This window comes from Pungitius pungitius, chromosome 8 (genome assembly GCF_949316345.1).
Source record: "Pungitius pungitius chromosome 8, fPunPun2.1, whole genome shotgun sequence".
NCBI lineage: Eukaryota > Metazoa > Chordata > Actinopteri > Perciformes > Gasterosteidae > Pungitius > Pungitius pungitius.
In genome coordinates, this window is record NC_084907.1 from 1,357,343 (window position 1) to 1,376,361 (window position 19,019).

Sequence of the window (19,019 nt, forward strand, 5' to 3'; positions counted from 1 at the left end):
ATTCCTCTCTTGGATTTCCACTGACTCAGCATCCAGCAGTAAGTTGATCCAGCGTCTTGAAATGAAAAACTCCCACTCGGTTCCTGTTTCTGCCCCAGCGCCACACGTCGTAACGACTCCCCATGGGTCATTCGACCTTCGGGCTTTAACGTTGCAGCGAGGCCTCAGTGCTGCATAAATGATCAGACGATCAAATGATCAGAGACTTGTTGTCCTGGTTCTGCTAAGATGTTTGTAACTGTTCACTGAGTAAAAGCTAAATTACATGTATTGTAACGTATGGAACATATTCCTAAAACCCATCCAGATGCATTTATAAAGAACGCCGTCTACAATTGACCCTTCGCCATGTCCTTCTACCTTGTCAAGCAGTCGGAGCTACCATGGAGCTAATTGTCATCTCATTTAAAAAAGAAACACTTTAAGGTGTTTGCCAGTTTGCCTATGAAAGATATTTCCAGGTTCTCAAACTGATTCAACTGCAAAAAAGAGATAGAAAAGATAACGTTCTGTATCCATCAATCATTTTGGAATGTAAAGGCTTTCAGGCGTCACACCCTCAACTTGTTTGATTTTGTAGATACTAGCGGTTTTGAAAGTGGAACAACGCATAATGACCACAGAAAGGACAGAAACGGCAATTAAATGGCGTTAAACGTGCAAAAATGCACCACATGGTGAACTTCAAAGTTACTCTTTGTGAAATGCATGATTTGCCATTCATGACATTCAGTAACCTCGAGGGTTGACTTATAATTTTAACTTTTGGGTGACCTGTTCTTCATTACTTTTCCACAGCGCACCTTCTCCCGGTAGAGGGCATCAATATTGAATATTCATCAAGCTGCGTGTGTCATCTCTCTTCGCTCTTACAGTAAATCATCTGAATGCAGGCAGGATTCTTGCTCCTCATAATCCAGCTGTGGTTGGACTCACTGCTGGAGGAGAAATGTTCACACGTGTCTCCGGGACACCTTCAATGTGACTTTGTAGATCTCATTTCTATAAGTCACCAACAGGAGACATCTAGAACGAGTGTAAATACTTTCATACCCTCTCTGAGCTTTCATCACAGCTCTAAAATTAAATGTGTACACTTCTTGTCCTTTAAAATGTATTCATGATGGACCACATTTCTTTTTGAAGAAGCAGTATTTCTGAGGTCAAATGAAGCTCGAATCCAAGTCATAACTTTTTCATGTTTTGCAATTGTATTCAAAGCCATTTTTTAAATTTAACTAAAAGAAAAATTGTCTGTAAAACGTGTTAAAGGTCGTAAAGGGCTTAAAGTGAAAGGGGTCATTTTCAGGTAGTATTTTGGGGGTAGCGTGGGTGTTAAAGATCAAATAATGTTCACAATAAATATCCTTTTGATACTTCGGTAAGTTGTTTGCTAAATACGTGGAAATTATACAAGTAGCTGATTTCTGCACATTTTCCAAACTTACCTAAGGCTTTTGGGTCCTGGTTGGTTTTTGAACTCATTTCCGTGTTGTTTGGTAACTTAAGAGTTTCTCTTCGGGCTGAAAAACAAAGACAAATCGTGAGGACTGTCGTTCTCTTTTGTTCGGTGTTCAGAACCAAGCATCACGGCACATTATTCATGACCCACATTGAATCGTATCCAGAAAAGCAATTATTTTAACTGGGGGGGTTTACATTGTGTACCACAAAGTATGATGTAAAATGGTCAACATAGAACTACATTTTCAATTTTTATAAAACGCAACAAGGCGAGTTATTGGCAAAAAGGTTCTTGCTGCTAATGTGTTTTTCCCAGTGAGTGTTTTTAATTAATTCATGGAAAAAGAGTACTGAGATAAGTTGAATAAAACACTTTTGGTGTTTTTGTGTATTTGAAATAGGTATGTTGTTAAATGCCATATTTTATGAAAACCTCAAAACACTTAGTTGGAACTAATAATTCCTTTCTCAAAATGTGTGTGTTCACTAAATGTCAGAAAATGGCAACAATGACTTCTATCCTCTTTGGAGAGCTTTTAATGGGGCCGTTTACCAGGAAGGTTTGAGGAGCCTCGGTCTATTTTACCGTATGGCGTCAGCCTGCCGAAGCGGGGATGACTAGTCTCCCCCCCCCCCCCCCCCCCCCCAACACCACCACCACCACCCGCGTGACGCTGGCCGGCAGTTGGAGACATGCTGGGACACAGTAAATGGGGAATGTGTAATTCCACCTGGATGCCGACGCTGCCTGGAGTCAAGTGGCCTCGGCCATTAAACCCAGCCGCAGGGCCGAATGTCTCCAAATCCAACTGTTGAGCCGCCGCGCATACGCGTAAATCCTGAAAGTCATGTTTTGCATAGTTAGCCTGGTTGTTAACTAGCAGCAAAAAGACTGGAAGTAAACTTTATACTTGAACTGGTTGTGCTGGGAGATCATGTGGATGCGTTTTTTGGGTGGAAAGCACCTGATTCATCAATGAAGTAACAAACTCCCGGGAGTTGAGTGATATGAGATTTTTTTAAACAAATATATCTTTACGTTGAGTATCACTTGATGGCAATGACAGGAAAACTGTTAATGATTTTAATGAGAACTGAAATCGAGATAAGGACCAGGAGTATTTTTACAGGACCGAAAGAGGAAGAAGTTTATCAGACCTTAATCATCTACAAACCAGCAAGAGATTTATATTACTGTTTTAATGTGTCACACATCCTTTACTGTCTCCTGCTCCATGCGTTTGTTAGTCCTGTTCATAGTGGCCCATTCGTGAGTGAAATATGTAACACGGTTTAGATCTTTAACATCCGTATTACAGCGTGATCGCAGGTCCAGCCGCGTGCTTTGTTCTTTTTCAGGGCAAGTTTTGCACTTTCACTAAATGTGCCCGTGGTTTCTTTTTATACCACTGAGCCTGTGGCAGAACCAGCAGCAGTATATATATAGCAGGAGTATTGTTATACCGCGATAGTGATGTTATGCCAACAAACCAGCAATACCGTCTTTTAATGGATGTATAAAATAGTCTTTGCAGGTAACTATTAAAAAAATGCTAATCTGATTTTCCCTTTCATTGGGGTTAATAGGTTTTTGCAGCCACATGATCAATTATTTTGAACAATATCTAGTGCTCATCTACGATGAACCGATCCTTCTGCTCATCTTACCTGAGTTTTAAAGAAAAGGGTCACAGAAGCTGCCTCTCTGTTATGCGCTCTTTAGATAATCCATCCTGCGTGAAGGTACATCATTGAAGAAGCTGTCGTTGCGTTTGGTCCGGCTATTGATTGGATGAAAATGATTGACACAAGAATCGTACTTACGGTCAGTTCTTCGTCGTCGTTCGTTCCGCTTTTTGTCTTCGGCTTTTGAACTCTTCTCCCTTTTTGAACACGCCTTTTTGTCCGCATCAGAAGCCATACATGGATGAAACGTAGTTGCTGATAACCCGTATTACAGCCGTGGTTCGTCTTACCCATCCCTATTAAAGCGATCACTTTGCCCTGGAAATACATCATGTCCATTCAATCTTGTTTTGGACATATCCAGCCAACAGATTTCCACCATCGCTGGTGACAGTATAAAACCTCCATGATTTATGGATCATTTTTGCCCAGGCAGGACTCACTGCCCATCAGCTTTCCACAGGCGGCTTCACAAAGTACCCTGTAAGAGGATCACTGTAATGTTGACTTCATTGGCCAATAAACCTTAACCCAAGACACTTTATTTGGTAAAATAATCGCTGGCTGATATGAATGAATTGGCCCTTCCCCTGAGCTGGAATCTTGGTGGCGTGCTTGTGTTATTCAGTGAGTGTCCCCTCGACCTCTGGGAGCATTATAAAAAGATGCTCCTTGGTGGTGTTCTGGTGGGATGGACGGCTTTGGGCTTCACATCGTCAGACGGATTGAACAGTAACGCTCCGTGAAAGAAAAGACCGAAAAGCCCGATCCTCCTTATGGAGAATAAACGGAAATGTTACCTCCAGGAAACGAGGTAAGGACACTAAATATTATTTTAAGTACACTTTTTGCATTATATTGCTCAGTGAGTGGAAGATAAGAGCAATACAATGCAAAATGATCCCATTGCAATAGTGTTTTTGCCCAGTAGTGATGCTACGTTTGATGTCACAATCAGCCATTATTTGTGTTGCCTTTTGTGAGAATGGCTTCGTCATCATATAACCTGAATTAATGTATGAATGAGTGTTTTTTTGTTTTTTTTTGTTAAACGGTGCGACCTCTGAAAGCTCCTGCTGTAGCGGTTATTTGCTTGTTGAAATAGAATTGAGTTATTTAAGGGTTGAAGTTGAGCATCCTGTTCCAGACAATTTACTGGGATGCTGAGGTTGATATTTATGGAAATGCGATGAAAATGTGCACTGTGTTGACAAGCACTTAATGATGTGGGCTCAGATATTGGGGAAGCTATAGTTAGCTGGAAATGACTAACTCTAATAACTCGCACAGAGCTGGTTGTTGGGTAGTGGAGATACAAGGGATGCAAACAAGGGAAAGTTACACACTTGTCAGTTTCTAATTTTTATTGAAGTTGCCACAAAAGTTTTTGACGGATGTCTTTGCATTTGTTTCATGCCTCTTGTGGTTATTATTTCTGATGATTTGATTAATTTATCCCGTCTATGCGGTGACACAAAAACCATTTCCTTCCCTCGTTGTCCAGACTGAGGAGAGGCTGCTTAAAATCTTCATTTCATTTCAATCTGTTGGCGAAAAAGAGAAAAATAATCATTACAAGCAGGAACCTAAATGGAATCATTCTGGAACTATGGCTTCTCCGAAGTGGGAACCCTACCTCTAACGGCGAGTTTGGTCGAGCACTGGGCCCGACCGAAAGCGTTGACGGCCACCACTTTGTAGACGCCGCTGTCCTGCGAGCGGACCCGGAGGATGTACATGGAGCACACGCCGAACGAGTTGGTGATGTAGTAGTTGTTGTCAAAGTTGATGCAGACGTCGTTGAGGTGCCAGGACACGGAGGGCGTAGGGCAGCCGCGGACCGCGCAGGTCATGTACAGGGCGTAGCCTTTGGGCGGGGCGTGGACCTTCAGAGGCACCAGGATGGACGGAGGCCTCTCAAAACTGAGCCCTGATGATTTTAGTCCTTTTGAAGGTATTGGAACTGGATTGGGGAATTAAAATCAAGGATTAAAATGTCGTTTGGGTCACATTAAAATCTTCTCCAACAAGGATCATCGTTTGGCTCGGAGGTGTCTCGGTTGCTCTCCCAGTGACCATGCTAACACGCTAACACACTACTTTGCCATCGTTGGCGCTGTGAACGTTTAGGAGTCTGGAGAGGTAGCTTCCTATTAAGGATCAGAGAGCAAGCCGTCGGTGGTGAAGTGCGTGAAAAAGGAACGTTAGCTGTTAGCAGCCGATGGGCAGCACAGTGCTGCTCAGGCTCCCTTCAGTCCATCGGTACTTTACATCATTATCGAGATGCATTCAAACTTATTTTATGATGATTGTCAGAAGAGATTAATTACTGGTCGATGGAGTTTTTTGGAATTTGAGGAGAGCACATCTATTGTATAGTTTGAGTTAATAAAGCGTACTTAACTTTATTAGATATTCACTTTTTGATAAGCCTAAACTTTCTAACGCAGACAAGTACAACATCTCACCCAAATAAAAGCGTTGATGTCAAGCTCTTGGCATCAGCATCAGCTCTTTACAAATCGAAACCATAGCTCATGCCTCCTTGTCAAGGATACATTGTTGTTATTGGACATGATGACAGAACATTGAAATCATTGATAATAACTCACCTTTGTTGCTGTTCACACCCCACGTAGGGGACTGAGATGGATCTGAGAGGCCCATGTCATTCTTGGCAAAGATCCGGAAGTGGTACTGAACCCCAGAGCGGATGTTGTTGACCGTGTGCGTGTTGGCGAAGAGGCGGTCTGCGACGTTCTTCCACGTTCTGGTGGTGGAGTCGCGTTGCGACACCACGTAGTAGAGGCGGTCGTCCAGCTCCTGGTCCGGAGAAGGAGCCCAGGACACCACCACTCTGCCGGAGACCGTTTGCTCCAGCTCCACCGGCCCTGGAGCTTTGGGTTCATCTGGAAACGACACGATGCACAGCGTATTAGAGAGGACCAAATCAATTACTCAACATCTGTCCCATTTTCCCTCTTTTTCTCTCTCTTTCAATTTCCTTGCACTGCAGTTTCTTTGAACGCTTACTTTAGTCTCACCGTATTCAGGAGGCCTTTCAATCCTCTGGGGGTTTTGTTGAGGATTACAATTACATTTTCTAAGTTAATCAAATCCTATTTAGTGCATGTTACAGAGTAAGAATTATGTTTCTCATTCCATTAAAAGTTAACTGTTAACTATTTGACATTGGGTTGCATTGGTGTGTCATTGCTATTTAATTGGATAGATATAACACAATTAATATTGTCTCTTAAAGTGTCGATATTAATGATGTTCTCCTCGGGCAGTGGAACCCAATTCAAGCAATTAAGTCAATTCCTTGTTGCAACCAATTAACTCTTAATTCAAAGGAGAAAACTGTTAAACTAACTTTCTGCACAGAACATTACGGCTTTCACGTTCTAAATACAGCTTTATTGTATATAATATAACTTTATTGAATAGTTTTATAAGCAGCTCTCATCCTAATATGTATATACAGTTTGCACTTACCTGTGACTCTGACCTCAATGTCGAACGAGGCCTCGCCCATTGCGTTTTTGGCTTTAATCGTGTAAACGGCTGAATCCGAGCGCTTTGACGAGGGGATGACGAGCTGCGACATTCCCTCTGTATTGATGACATTAATCCACGCCGATATCGGCTCATCGTCCTTCAGCCAGGTGATCTGCGGTGGAGGTTCGCCCTGTGGGATGTCGATGCGGCATAGATTAGACAAAGTACGCAGCTTCCACATCCGACACAGTGGTGAACTCATCACTCAAGAATATGGGATGAAAAGTCAAAGGCACTGACTCAGTATTCACACCGTGGAAGAATGCGTCGGCTTCCATTTATTAAATATTACCTCGTAGCAAACTTTGACACGTGCTGAATTTCCTGCTCTGACAACAATGAAGTCCTCTGGGTCTTTGAAGCAAGGTCTCACTGGAAGACGACACATGCAAGACATGAAGGCTGACATTCAGTCGGGATGACAGAGAAGAATAATTAATATGAACAATGGAGGAAGTTAATTGCTTACTGTTGGGGTTCTTTGCACACACCATTGCGGAGGGGGGGCCTGGATCTCCTGCTCCGGACTCATTAACAGCCGAAACCCTGAACTCGTACTCGGCTCCCTCGGTGACCTCTTTTACTGCGTACTTCACGTCTGAGAATCAAATTCAAAGAGAAACAGGATGGAAAAATAAGCAAATTTCGTGAGAAATTTCCCTTCAATTGAAAGATGAAAAATACGTTTTTAACCTTCAATTGGTTCATTGAGGGCATTCAGGGCGATCCAAAGGTTTGTGTCCTTCTTTCGTTTCTCCAATTGGTAACCAATGATGGGAACCCCTCTGTCGTCCTCCGGGGGGGTCCAGCTCAAGTTGATGCAGGTTTTAGTGGCGCTCACCACAGTGGGGGCTCCAGGAGGACCGGAGAGGACTAAGAAAAGACACATAATCCGAGTGAGAAGAGGTGATCATGGGCACAGAATGAATCAAGGACATCTAGATGATATCATGTGCAGAATGAGTCTTCTTGGAGATAAAGCAACCGTGTAAACGTTGCATGTTCCTTCATTGCAACCTGAGGAAGGTTTGCAGAGGAATGCACTCCTCTTTTCTCTCACTCATTATTCCTGCCATGATGCTATCGGCCGTCTCCAGGGTGTCGCTGAGGCCCTCTGGGTTTTCCGCATAGATCCGGTAGCCATATTTCTTTCCGTGAGTCACATTCCTGTCTCTAAAGGAGGTCTTGTCAGCCGAGACGTCCCCGAGTTTGGTCCACAGAGCTTGACCCGCCTGTTGGCGTTCTACGATGTAGTTGGTGACGGCGGAGCCGCCTTCGTCTTTGGGAGGGTTCCATTGGATCTCGATCAAAGAGGAGGTTGTTTCAACGGTCTCCACCGGACCTTCTGGAGGACCTGGCCGATCTGTGACAAAACACTGTGTTACGTTCCTAGTGTACTGATATGAGGGTAATGCTTCAAAAGGGGGATCGTTGGGTTTGGGTTTTGATCGTGGCTCAGATCGGATTCAGTAATCGAAACTTTTATTCCTCAGTATTTCCAACTTTTCTTTTTCCTACCAAGCACGATGAGCCTGGATGTGGCCTCCACAGCTCCGAATGGGTTTTTGAGTTGGATCTTTATTTCCCCCGAGTCGGTCCGCAGGCAGTCTCTGAGCAGCAGGCGGCCGTGATTGGGCTCCCTCGCCGTCTTCACGCCTCCCCCGTCTTTGAGCTCGGTGCCGTCCCTGAACCAACGGACCACCAAACTCCCTTGAGGAGGAAAGGCCATCTTGAAAGCGGCGTTCTGGCCGACTCGTACGATCACAGGCTTGGAGAACTTGTGAAGGTCGTCCGGGTCAAATTCAGGTGCGTCTGTGAAACACAAAGTGTATTTCTTTCAGTGTAATGCACAGAGAGCGCCGTGGCATTTGATGTGTTCCCCCACAGAGGGGAGTAAGTTATACCTCCCACGGTGACCTTTCCTTGTGTGCTCTGATCTCCTGCCACGAAGCGATAGACTCCCGAGTCGTCGTCTTTGCAGCTTTGAATTCTCAGCTTGTGACGGGTTCCATCTTTGGTCACGGTGACCTCAGCGCCCGAGTTTAACTTGCAAATGAATTGTTGAAGGGAGAAGATTACACAAAACAACAATGACCTCCGGCCCCAAAGATACAAGACTATTGGTTATTTCTTATTTCTTTCTAATCCAGAAAACAACAAAGGTATTTTCCCCTTTTACTCTAAATGAGAATCGTCCGAAGTGTAAAATGCACATTTAGAAAATGTTGACCTTACCGGCTCTCCGTCTTTAAACCAGGTGGCGCTGCAGTCCACGCTCATCTCTACCGTTAACTCGGCCGGATTGCCACGAAGAACACAAACGTCGGAAAGTTTGCCGGTGATTTCAGGCTCTGAGCAACATGAAAACAAAGCGACTCAGCACTTTGTGCCTCCGTGTGCAGCGTCTTACAAACAAGGACTGTAGATTATGATCTCTAATCTCTTACTTGTGGTGCATCGTCCATATGAAGGACTTCAGGTGCATAATGTCTTAATTGTTTCTACCATGGTGATTGGCGTTTTAGCCGCTAAAACGTGCCGCCGCCTCTACGGTTAAGGTCATTTAATTGTGAATTATGCAGCTTTTCGGGTCCAATAATATTGCTATTTTTACAGTCGTGAAATGAAATTAAGAAAAAAAATCTGCTATGCCAATTTTGTCTCTTCTTTCAAAACAGAAGTGGTGGAGGGTGGAAATAAAAGGGATTAATTAGTTGGCACAGATAAGACGTTTTACAGACTATTGTTATCGATGACACTCCTGCAGCCAGAGTTGCATGTCAGACTTTGAATGTAGATTAAAATGGGTTTGGTGTATGGAACCCTAATATAGTGTCATTCTGGTCTTGAATTTGACACAACTTTGAGTTCTTTGGCCGCGATGAAAGGCAGTTGGAAAGTGAAGAAATAAATCATTCAACCGTCACTTTATCTTAAAGCTGTGACTTTTTCTCCTTGTAAACGTCAAGCCACAAAACTATCCAAAGGAATTGCACACTTAAGGATCCTGTGATTCTGATCATTTAAGCAATTTATTCAGTATTTTTTTGTATTGTTACAATCTCCAACTGTTATGGATTTTAAGAGTTGGATAACTGTTGAACCAAATTGAATTCACTGTTCATTCAGATTAGATTTTTCTTGCGTAGGAAGGTTATTGGCTTTTTCTTTTTTCGTTTAAGAATCCGTTGACCACCTGAGCGAGGTGCAATATGTATTTAGTATTTGCTCAGTAAGATCTATTCTTTTCGTGAAAAAGCATACCGTCCAAATGTTTCTTAAATAGTTTTTTGTGTTTCTGCATTAACAATCGTTCCAACCCCGTCTGCACAAAGACACTGAAGCGATTTCAGCTCTAACATCAGACACAACACTGACATGGATCAGGTGCATTTCAAATCTCTGCAGAATGACATTTATATTGCAGAGAAGTATCTGCATTTTCAATAGTGCTCATAAAGATCTCAAGAAGGACAGCATGCTGTGAAGTATGCGTGTCTCTTACCTGCGGTTACTACCTTCACGACAGGTGGCTGCGCCGCTGCTGCTGGTTCGCTCTCAGCTCCTAATAACCATTAAAACTAGTTAGTGGTTACATAACTAACAAAATACCTGAAAAAGTATTTCATGTAAATGCCTACTCTTTGTCAAATATTTTAATTAGCAACCTTCTCCCAATCCATTGGAGTTTTTGGAAATTACTTCAAATTAATACATCGCAAAATTCAAACGTTGCTATTAAGGAAGATTTAAATGAAGTAACAAAGTGATCACAAACACAACGTTGATGTCAATGTTACATTCTGATTCCCAGGTTCCAATTAGCCTCGAGTGCAATGAGGGAGGGTCCAATGCCGCTGCCTCGTTGCTGACTTAAAAGCCAAAGCGCTGTGCTCTTACTTGGATGCGGATCTTTGGCTGCAGAAGCTGGAGGAGCTAAAGGCGCTGGAGGAGATTCAGGTGGAGGTGCGGCTTTAATCTGTTCCTTCCTTTCTTCTCTCTCCTTTGCCAATTTGGTTTGCTGCTCTTGTGCAACCTTCTGCAGATCCATCCCAGATCCTCCTGCCCTTGTGGTTTTCCTGGCTGTTTTTTTGCCCTTTTGTGCATCTTTATCCGCTAAATTGGAAGAAAGATTTACCAATAATTGGTCAAAATGAATCAGGCTTATTTTTTTTTTTCCAATTATTATTCCATTGGAAACAATTATCATCAACCGTGATTGAATACGATAGATGAGTGGGTATAATATCCTACCTTCAACAACAAGCCATGCATTGCAAGATTTTATTCCTGCACAGACAGAATAAATTCCTTTGTCTACGATCAAGCAGTCTTTGACCACCAGCTTGTGAACGAGCTTGTCTTCTGAAACCTGGATGTCATATTTATCTCCTTGTTCCAGAGGCAAATTCTTGCCAAACCACAGAATCTTGGAGAAGGGATTAGACAGGACACACTCGAAGACGGCATCTTCTCTCTCTGTTGCTTTCACTTCCTGAATTTTCACCAAGAAGTCCACTGTGGGGACTGAAAAGGGACAACCACTGCGTTTTAGATTACAGATTGTTATATTTGCATACATTAAACAATGATAAAACACATTGGGAATAGTAATAATGTTTTGTGTGTGTGTCAGGGTGACTTACTTACTTTTAAAGTCAGTGGAAAACACATTGACATCCCCCACGTCCACCTGGTACAGGCCGGCATCATCCGGCATGAGGTCCCTCACACTGAAAATGTACTTTTTCCCCACTAGTTTAAGACTGTGCTTCATTGAATCTCCCAGCTCCTTTGTATATGGAACCATTACACCATCCTGCGGGGATAATAGTGTCAATTAGTGTTGGTACATTCCACATATTGATGCAAGAAAAACAGCCCAATAAATTCCACTTTGCCACAAATTATACAGGTTTTTATCAATTAAAAACAAATATGAGAAGCCATGAATTCTAAAAGACATTCTACATTGAGGACCAATTACGATCAAATGAATGAATTAAATGAATGAACAATAAGTGGGCTCACAAGATCATTTTGGTTAATTCAATTGTGCTTATTCCTTCCTCTGAGACTTATCACACTCACCTTGTACAGGAATAGAGAGGTGCTCTGTTCGATGAGGTCCATGTCGAGCTCAAAGGATGCCGTGTTATCTGAATTGACTCGTATGTGTCTCAGGTTGGACAGGCTGCTGACAAACTGCAAGAGAAGTGGAACAAGACAAGTGGTTTTACATAATAGTTTTTTTTTTTTTTTCTTTCAATAATAAGACAAACCTCCGCTTGTTCTTCCTCCCTTTCTTTCTTCATTTTATTAAGATTCTTCAGCATCCAACGGAAGTCGGTCACTCCGAACTCGGCACAGATGCTCTCGTAGTCCTTTTTGTCGGAGCTCATTAGCAGCTCCCAAAATTTCGGATCGATCTCCCCCTCTTTCCTCTCGGGCTGCTCGGACGTCGGCAGGACCTTACTGGGAATTGAACAGAAAGGGAGCACTTAGTAGGAAAGGCCATCTTTGAGACGAGGGGAATCCGTCGCCACTTGTAACGCAACCCCCCACCTTCTCCTTTTCAGTACCGACTTAAAATTCCCCCCGGGGGCCTCGGCCGCTTCTGCCTGGGCTTTGTTCTTTTTGAATCCCACTGCAAGCAGAACAGGGCACTCGCGTTATTAAAAGGCGGCACTCGATTTTGAAGTGGATTTGGGAACACTTAAGTCTACACGCTGTATCAGGTGACTGCATGATGTGACTTCTAATGGGTTTGTGTCTTCAGCAAGCGGCCCTACCTGCAATCACGTTCAGGAGTACTGTGACTGTGGCCTGTCCGTATTCGTTTTTGGCAAAGCATTTATAGGTATCTGCTTGATCCGGCATGACATTCGGCATCTGGAAGATATCAGACGTGCTCAGTAAAACGGACCCTGAGGCGTTAAATATTTGACTTTTATCAAAAGTATAAACCTTTTTTTAGTTTTGTGTCAAATTGGAAGTTAAAGGGGCTGTATTTTGTAACCGATTCCTTTGGAAAACGAATGACTCTCTATCACTTCATATTACAATGGTAAAACTCTCAGCTCATTGGATTAGTGGATTCTTTTTACCAAATCATAATTACATTTTTTTCAAAATGCATGAACTGTATCCCCAATGCAGATATTCCCCCTGTTGAGGAATGACTGCTATATGGCATCCTATGAATAGTGATATAATACTTAAACTAATGTGACATATTTCCCTTGAGAGATCAGCTTTCCTGCCCTTGCACTTTGCTTGATTGGTAGATGGCCTTTTATTAATGTACAACCGCTCGCCTTTTTAATTTGTATTGACTGGATGTGTTGGGAGACGTGTTTGGTCCATTTCATGAAACTGACCTTTTGTGGAAAGAGTAATTGGCAAAGTTAACCAATGGGTTGTTTGGCTGAAAGACATATTTGTTGTATGACTTTGTTTCCCCCTTCCTCCTCCTCTGTGAATGAATCTATTTCTTTTTGCCATTTGTAATTCTCCATTTAATCAGCATGTTGCTGTACATCCTCAATACCATTTTATTTGCCTATTTTCGACTTGCCTCAAAGGTATGCTCATTGGAATTGGGATCATATTTAGTCTGATATCTCGACGTGTCAGAGACATCTCCATTGTTTCTGCCCCATGTAACAGTCGGCCTCGGGTCTCCAATGACAATCGCTTTAAAAAAAGCAAATTTGCCTGTTAAAAGAAGAAGGAAAGACAAGGTCACCTCACTGTGGACACAATTGGTCTAATGAAAAAAGATGATTTAATGAAGCGGTCCCAAAAGTCTAATCAGTTCTGCAGAGTGTTGGGTATTCCTGCACAGGCTGTTTGTAATACTAATGTTGACACTATTAGACGTACCCTCTTGGATGGTCAGAGCAATGGGCTTGCGGGTGAAGTCTGGATGGCTCTTTCCCTCTGGCAGCTCCTCAATAAACTGCGTAATCATCACCCCGGGCACCGCCGACTTCTTCTTTATCCCCACTGTCGGCGTTGGAATGAATAAACGTCAGTGACCAAAGTCAAAGAGAATGGAAAAACACCACCATCAAAATCCAAATGTGTTGTTGTAATCAACTCATCACCCTGGTAAACCATGCGGAAATGCATTCTAATACATGGTGTATTAGAATGTCTGTTGTGTTTTCTGTGGCGTTTTGTAATTTGTTAAGTTTTGTTATTTCTTATTTACATGTGTGAGCAAATGTGTACCTGCCAGAGCTACATTTAAAGGCCAGGAACACTCTTTGAGGTGCAGCAGCGCAATAGTGTAGCGCCCCTTTAAGAGATGACGGTGCTGTGAGAACATGTGACCGGTGTTAACCAGGTGAGAAGGAGGCGCGAGATTCACTTAGTTTGTAATGACTTCCAACCCGGTGTGCAGCCACTCGGTAAGCTAAGTAAGTTAAGCTCTCTTAATTTCCAATGTCTCTTGTCTGCTTTATGATGTGCGCTTCATGTTGTCTGATGTCGCCATAGTATGTTGCTGCTGTGTTTACTTTCTTTAGTTTGATATGTTTAAAGCTTAAAATGCGGACTGGTGGTAAAGTAGGTACTTCCTGGTTTGCCGTGGGGCATTGTGGGAGTTGTAGTTTCCTGCTAAGGAAAGACTGCACGCTTGTGTGAATGCGGGGCATAACGTTTGAATGTAAATGCAAATAATGAAACGATGATGGTGGATTATTATTAGTGTTATTATAGTATTTATAATGTTTATTTGTATTTTGAATAGTGTTATTAAGATAAAGAACTGGGGAGCTGTGTTGGTGGTACTATGCACATGGGAATTGAAACGTTGCATTTCTCATCATTCCAGGTTTATTACCTGGTTCCTTTTTTAACAGAAATAGACAAAGAAATGAGGAACGCTGAGTAATGTCCTATGTATGCCGGGTATGCCCTTTCCGTGGGGAGAACACGGAACAATGTCTGATGTTACTCCCTCTATTGGCTACTTGTCGCTCAGGACTGTGTTAGTGGTTCTGGTGTAGAAGTCCTGCTTCTGTCACATATTCCCAACATTTACTATTTTCAACAACACTGTATCCTGTTTTTTCTCCTTTGCAATCTATGCCAAACATTTAACCTGAGCTCAGAGACGTAGTGACGCACCTACACATCGACGCGCCAATCACATGTAAGCTCACAGACGGTTTATTGTTACATCAACTGCAAATCAGTCCGTCATGCCTTTTGTGAGGAGTCAGGAAGTGGGGAAAAAAAAGATGGCCGATGGCGGTTTCCCTGTGGTCCGCTAAGCCTACCTTCTTTAACATGTTCTGCAGCAGGATCTGATGAGTCAAACGTTAAAGAGCATATTCAGCACGTCAGCACGGTCTTAACATTTGACTCAGGATCCAAATATTGAAACTGAGCAACCGGAAAATAAATAGAAACCCAACGCAGCATTTTGACATCAGGCTGCAGCTACATACAATGAGATGTGTGGTACACATGAATAAGGATATACTGTATGATTCTCTTAGTGGAGCATCAAAGTGGATCAGTCTGCTTCATGTCTCAAGCCACCTAATGAGCTGCTCTTGACCTTTGACACATTGTAAAGTTGAAAATAGTTACTGATGGACAAGTGATTTGAATAGCGCCACTGGGAACGGGAAGCTGTAGGTAAGATGTAGCCTTTATATTAAAGTATTTCATCATTTGCGGTAGAGAGTTCTAAGTTATTAATTCACAATTTCCTGAAGATTTATTCTTCTTGCACAACCTGATTCTATCATTTCTGTTTGGCTTTGTCTGTGTCATCTTCTGTCAAGGAGAAGTCACGTTGGGTTTTGTAATCGATATTTAGAAAGTGGGAGGAAAAAAAGATAAATTTGTGGTCATTCCTATATATAGAAAAGGAGTTTATAGTTGAGCGCGTACCTTGTCCAGTGGCTGTCCCATCCGTCACTTTAGTTCTTCTAAACATCTTGGATACTTGGATTCCTCGATGGATTCAGCAGGATTTCCCCAACTGGAAAAGAGAATGGAAGGAATCTAATTTAAATAACAAGAGCCGGAACAAAAGTTCCCCTTGAATGGAACATCTTCATTTGACTCATTGCATAGTTCTCCTTAGGTTGTTGAAATAAATACGCCAAATGCAAACCTCTTTGAGAAGGATGCGTTAAACAAACATTTAAAACATAAAACAAAATTCTAACCTTTGGCAGTGAATAACTACTGAAAACATGATCATCTGTGGGTGCTTTCTATTTTCATTTCATGTCATTCCTGAGAAGGTTTGACATGTTTGTCACGATAAGCCTTTGCAGGCTGGTGTGATGCAATCGTTCATTACCCACACTCAGAATGACAAATGTCACTTCACTCGAATAGAACATTATTGTACTGGACAAAGTGTTGCTAATCGCTTTATTAGATTTACTGACGGCAACAATCTGACTGTTACATGAACTGAATATATATATATATATAATATATATGTATATATATATACATATACACAGAACATTATACTTGCCTGAGGTACGTAATATTCACAATAAACCTCCCACTGGCCTTTCTCCAATAGCTCTAGCCAGCACTTTGGTAAATGATATTAAGCTGGAGGAAAGAGTATTCGCCTTTAGAGCCGCCTGAAAGAAAGCCTTTGCAGAAAAGAAATCTGAACTTTGCCAAGCAATTCTCTAGTTTATGGCCTCGCCATAATTACAGTGTAGGTATACATGTTAGAAATGTTCTAATAAATGGTAATAATAATGTGACAATATATATTTTCTGTTTATCTCCTGCTTTTGTCACACCTTTAGGTTTAAAGCTTTGGTGGTGAGATGGTCCCGTCCCCTCATGTCGTAGATGGAATAACTATCACCCAGTGCTATGATTAACTATGATGATTCTACTATGATTCACTACAAACATACTCTATACGTGCAACTGTTTGAAAAGGACCCAAACAAACCCTTGGCACGATCAGTTTGGTCTTGGTGTGCATTCTAAAAGGAATTGCGTTAGGAACAAGGAATACCGTGTTCACAGAGGGACTAAATCAGAGGGGGGGGTCGGGATCTCACAGACTTCTTTCCAATCGCGCCACTTTTCTTTTGCAGCTGGAGGAGTTTCTTCCCAGTGGCCAAAAGTTTTTAAAAAAAATAAAAGGTTAGACATTGGCTTCACTCATTATACCCGAAGGCGGCCACCCGCTTAGTTGAATAGAACTGAAAGGTGGCGTCTCTGAATGACTTGGATGCTTCTCTCACAACTCAATCCTGAGAGCTCAACCCGACATCTTTGTTTGATGGTCACAGAATAATTCTACTGGATGTTGGAGCAATTTCCTTTATTAAAAGTGTGAATTAACTTTGGACAAAAATGTTGTCACATCGAACCTTAATCCCTGACAAGTTTGACCTCTCGTGTACAGTAAGTCGAGGTCTAGCACCACCCAATATAGTGGCGTGATATTCCTGGGTTCCTGGGATGGACCATGACTGTTGGACGATGAGAGCGTATCGTCACATGATACGACACATTAAACTGCGAACGCCCCGTCTCGAACGTCTTAATATGCACATAAATCACTCCTGACATGAGTCTTCTGTGGTGAAATGTGCACATAAATCTATATATATAAATCTAAATATATATAAAGAGATAGAGATTTATATACCTCTTAAACCTCTTCACATGACTACACGTTGCCTGCCATTGAACCTTTTTTTTTTCACCAAACAGTGCTTTTATAATTTATAGGTCTGAGAGGTATTAGATGCTACTGAGGGCATGTCGAAAGGCACATGACTGTCCATGGAGTTGATGTTCCTGCTTGGCGTTGGAAAGTGTGCAGAAACACTCAAAAAGCAGCAGGTCGAAGTCCTTTTTTTTCATGCTTTTAAATAACGTGAATGATGGAAAACTAAAACGCTGCACTGTACACACCAATGAACCACTGAAACACGGCAGCTCCATTGTGTTTCTTGGCAAAAGTTTTCCACATTTTTCCCACATTAACGCAACGTTCTCTTTGGTGAGTGAATCGGCCCCAGGATTAGTTCATTGTTGACTGGAGCCAAGTCAGAACATTTAACACCATTCCACCAACGGTGGTGTTGTGTGAAGGATGGAAGATGCACTTACCTCGGTGCGCCTGTGGTCCTGCTGAGTGGGGCTCGACCCCAGTCTGATATCGGAGTGTTGCCTTCGCTGCTCTTTAAGCTCTTAAGTGCTCACACGAGTGCCAATGACTCCCACCTTGCCGTGAGAATGCGCCCGCCGAGGAAGGGGATTGCTCTTTTTGTTTTTGGCATAAATCGTGACCACTAGCAAGGAGGGAGGGGTGGGGGGGGTGGGGGGAGCATCGTGATGACTGTGACTCTGGCTTCCTCTGACTAACGCGTGACCTCTTGGGGCGGCTGGGGCTCCGCGGTGAGGCCCGGGGGGGGGGGGGGGGCGTGCACCTGACCTGACTGTGTGGCTGCACCTGAACGGGTGTGAGTGGTTGGAAAGTCCTGGGGGGGCTGGTGGCGCCGTGCACGTTCGTGTAGATAAGCGAGCGAGGATGGGTGGACGATGACGTTAACTGTTGAAGCACTTTGAGTGGTCTGAGGACCGGAAAAGTACGATCTCGCCATTTTCTTTTTCTGGGCTTTCAGATTTGTTCGGGGTTTAAAATATAAGATTATATTTAATTATTGTGATAAATCCATCCCTTTTTAAAATGTCCTATATTTTATATTGCAATCCAGATTTTGTTAACATTCTATGTGGGCAAATAAAGTAAAATAAGTATTGCTCTACTTTTGGATGTTTAAAGCCTCACTTTTGCTTTGACTGTCAGCGGCTCTTTGATTAATTCAGCAGATTTAAGACGGAAGGCTCTTGTCATTTTTCATCTTCATCTCACCTGATCCCCCCCCAATGCACCTAGAAGTATTCTTATTTTATATACATTAGGAAGTTGCCTAACCATAGAGGTGTGATTATCTGCAATAATCAAGTAAAAATGTTGCCATTGTGCACTTAAATGATCATTTTGGCATTGCTGCATCCAAGAAAGTGTTTCAGGCTTTTTGAACCACGCAACATGTACTTTGTGTATGAAATCCTCACAAATAACCTTGAGGGTATTGACTTGCATGTGAGGAGCTGTTAAGATTCTTTGTGGAGCCTGAGCTGCTGGCACTTTAAACCACAAGCCAGTTATTGTGGTCCTATAACAACAAAGCTGATTTTGTGTGTGTGTGTGTGTGTGTGGATATTTCGAGCAGTGTAATTAAAGGAACTGTGACTGTTCTCCGGCATGGGCAGCTGATATAAGA

At 42.5% G+C, this 19,019-nt stretch overlaps 2 protein-coding genes and 1 long non-coding RNA gene across 3 annotated transcripts in view; 1 reads left to right on the plus strand and 2 right to left on the minus strand.

Moving 5' to 3' along the window:
- The window catches only part of LOC119229646 (immunoglobulin-like and fibronectin type III domain-containing protein 1), a 10,211-nt gene extending 8,726 nt beyond the window's left edge, over positions 1 to 1,485 (minus strand). Inside the window, exon 1 of the mRNA XM_062563732.1 lies at positions 1,449 to 1,485. Within this exon, the coding sequence (XP_062419716.1) occupies positions 1,449 to 1,485 (37 nt within the window). The remainder of the gene's footprint in view (positions 1 to 1,448) is intronic.
- The window catches only part of LOC119229649 (uncharacterized), a 20,978-nt gene extending 15,079 nt beyond the window's left edge, over positions 1 to 5,899 (plus strand). The window contains exon 3 of the long non-coding RNA XR_005121636.2: positions 5,790 to 5,899. This is a non-coding gene — a long non-coding RNA (uncharacterized LOC119229649). The remainder of the gene's footprint in view (positions 1 to 5,789) is intronic.
- Positions 4,517 to 17,963, minus strand: LOC119229647 (immunoglobulin-like and fibronectin type III domain-containing protein 1). Its single transcript, XM_037490223.2, has 23 exons — positions 17,839 to 17,963; positions 15,622 to 15,712; positions 13,597 to 13,719; positions 13,289 to 13,428; positions 12,504 to 12,603; positions 12,277 to 12,358; positions 11,994 to 12,186; positions 11,803 to 11,916; positions 11,362 to 11,530; positions 10,966 to 11,238; positions 10,612 to 10,827; positions 10,217 to 10,276; positions 8,947 to 9,062; positions 8,616 to 8,757; positions 8,230 to 8,523; positions 7,772 to 8,074; positions 7,405 to 7,584; positions 7,181 to 7,309; positions 7,004 to 7,083; positions 6,649 to 6,841; positions 5,763 to 6,059; positions 4,787 to 5,113; positions 4,517 to 4,694 (listed from the first exon to the last, which is right to left on the minus strand). Exons 2-23 carry the CDS (start codon positions 15,665 to 15,667, stop codon positions 4,690 to 4,692), a joined length of 3,582 nt encoding a protein of 1,193 aa, XP_037346120.2. The 5' UTR covers positions 15,668 to 15,712; positions 17,839 to 17,963; the 3' UTR covers positions 4,517 to 4,689.
- Positions 17,964 to 19,019: the final 1,056 nt, after the last annotated feature.

Bases quoted from the DNA above. Each gene is read 5' to 3' on its own strand.
- LOC119229647 (XM_037490223.2), bottom strand. From the start codon at position 15,667: ATGTTTAGAAGAACTAAAGTGACGGATGGGACAGCCACTGGACAAG. The intron at 12,359-12,503 runs GTAGGGCCGCTT...TTCTGCTTGCAG, and splicing joins ACTCCTGAACGTGATTGCAG to TGGGATTCAAAAAGAACAAA. The intron at 10,828-10,965 runs GTAGGATATTAT...CTTCCAATTTAG, and splicing joins TGCATGGCTTGTTGTTGAAG to CGGATAAAGATGCACAAAAG.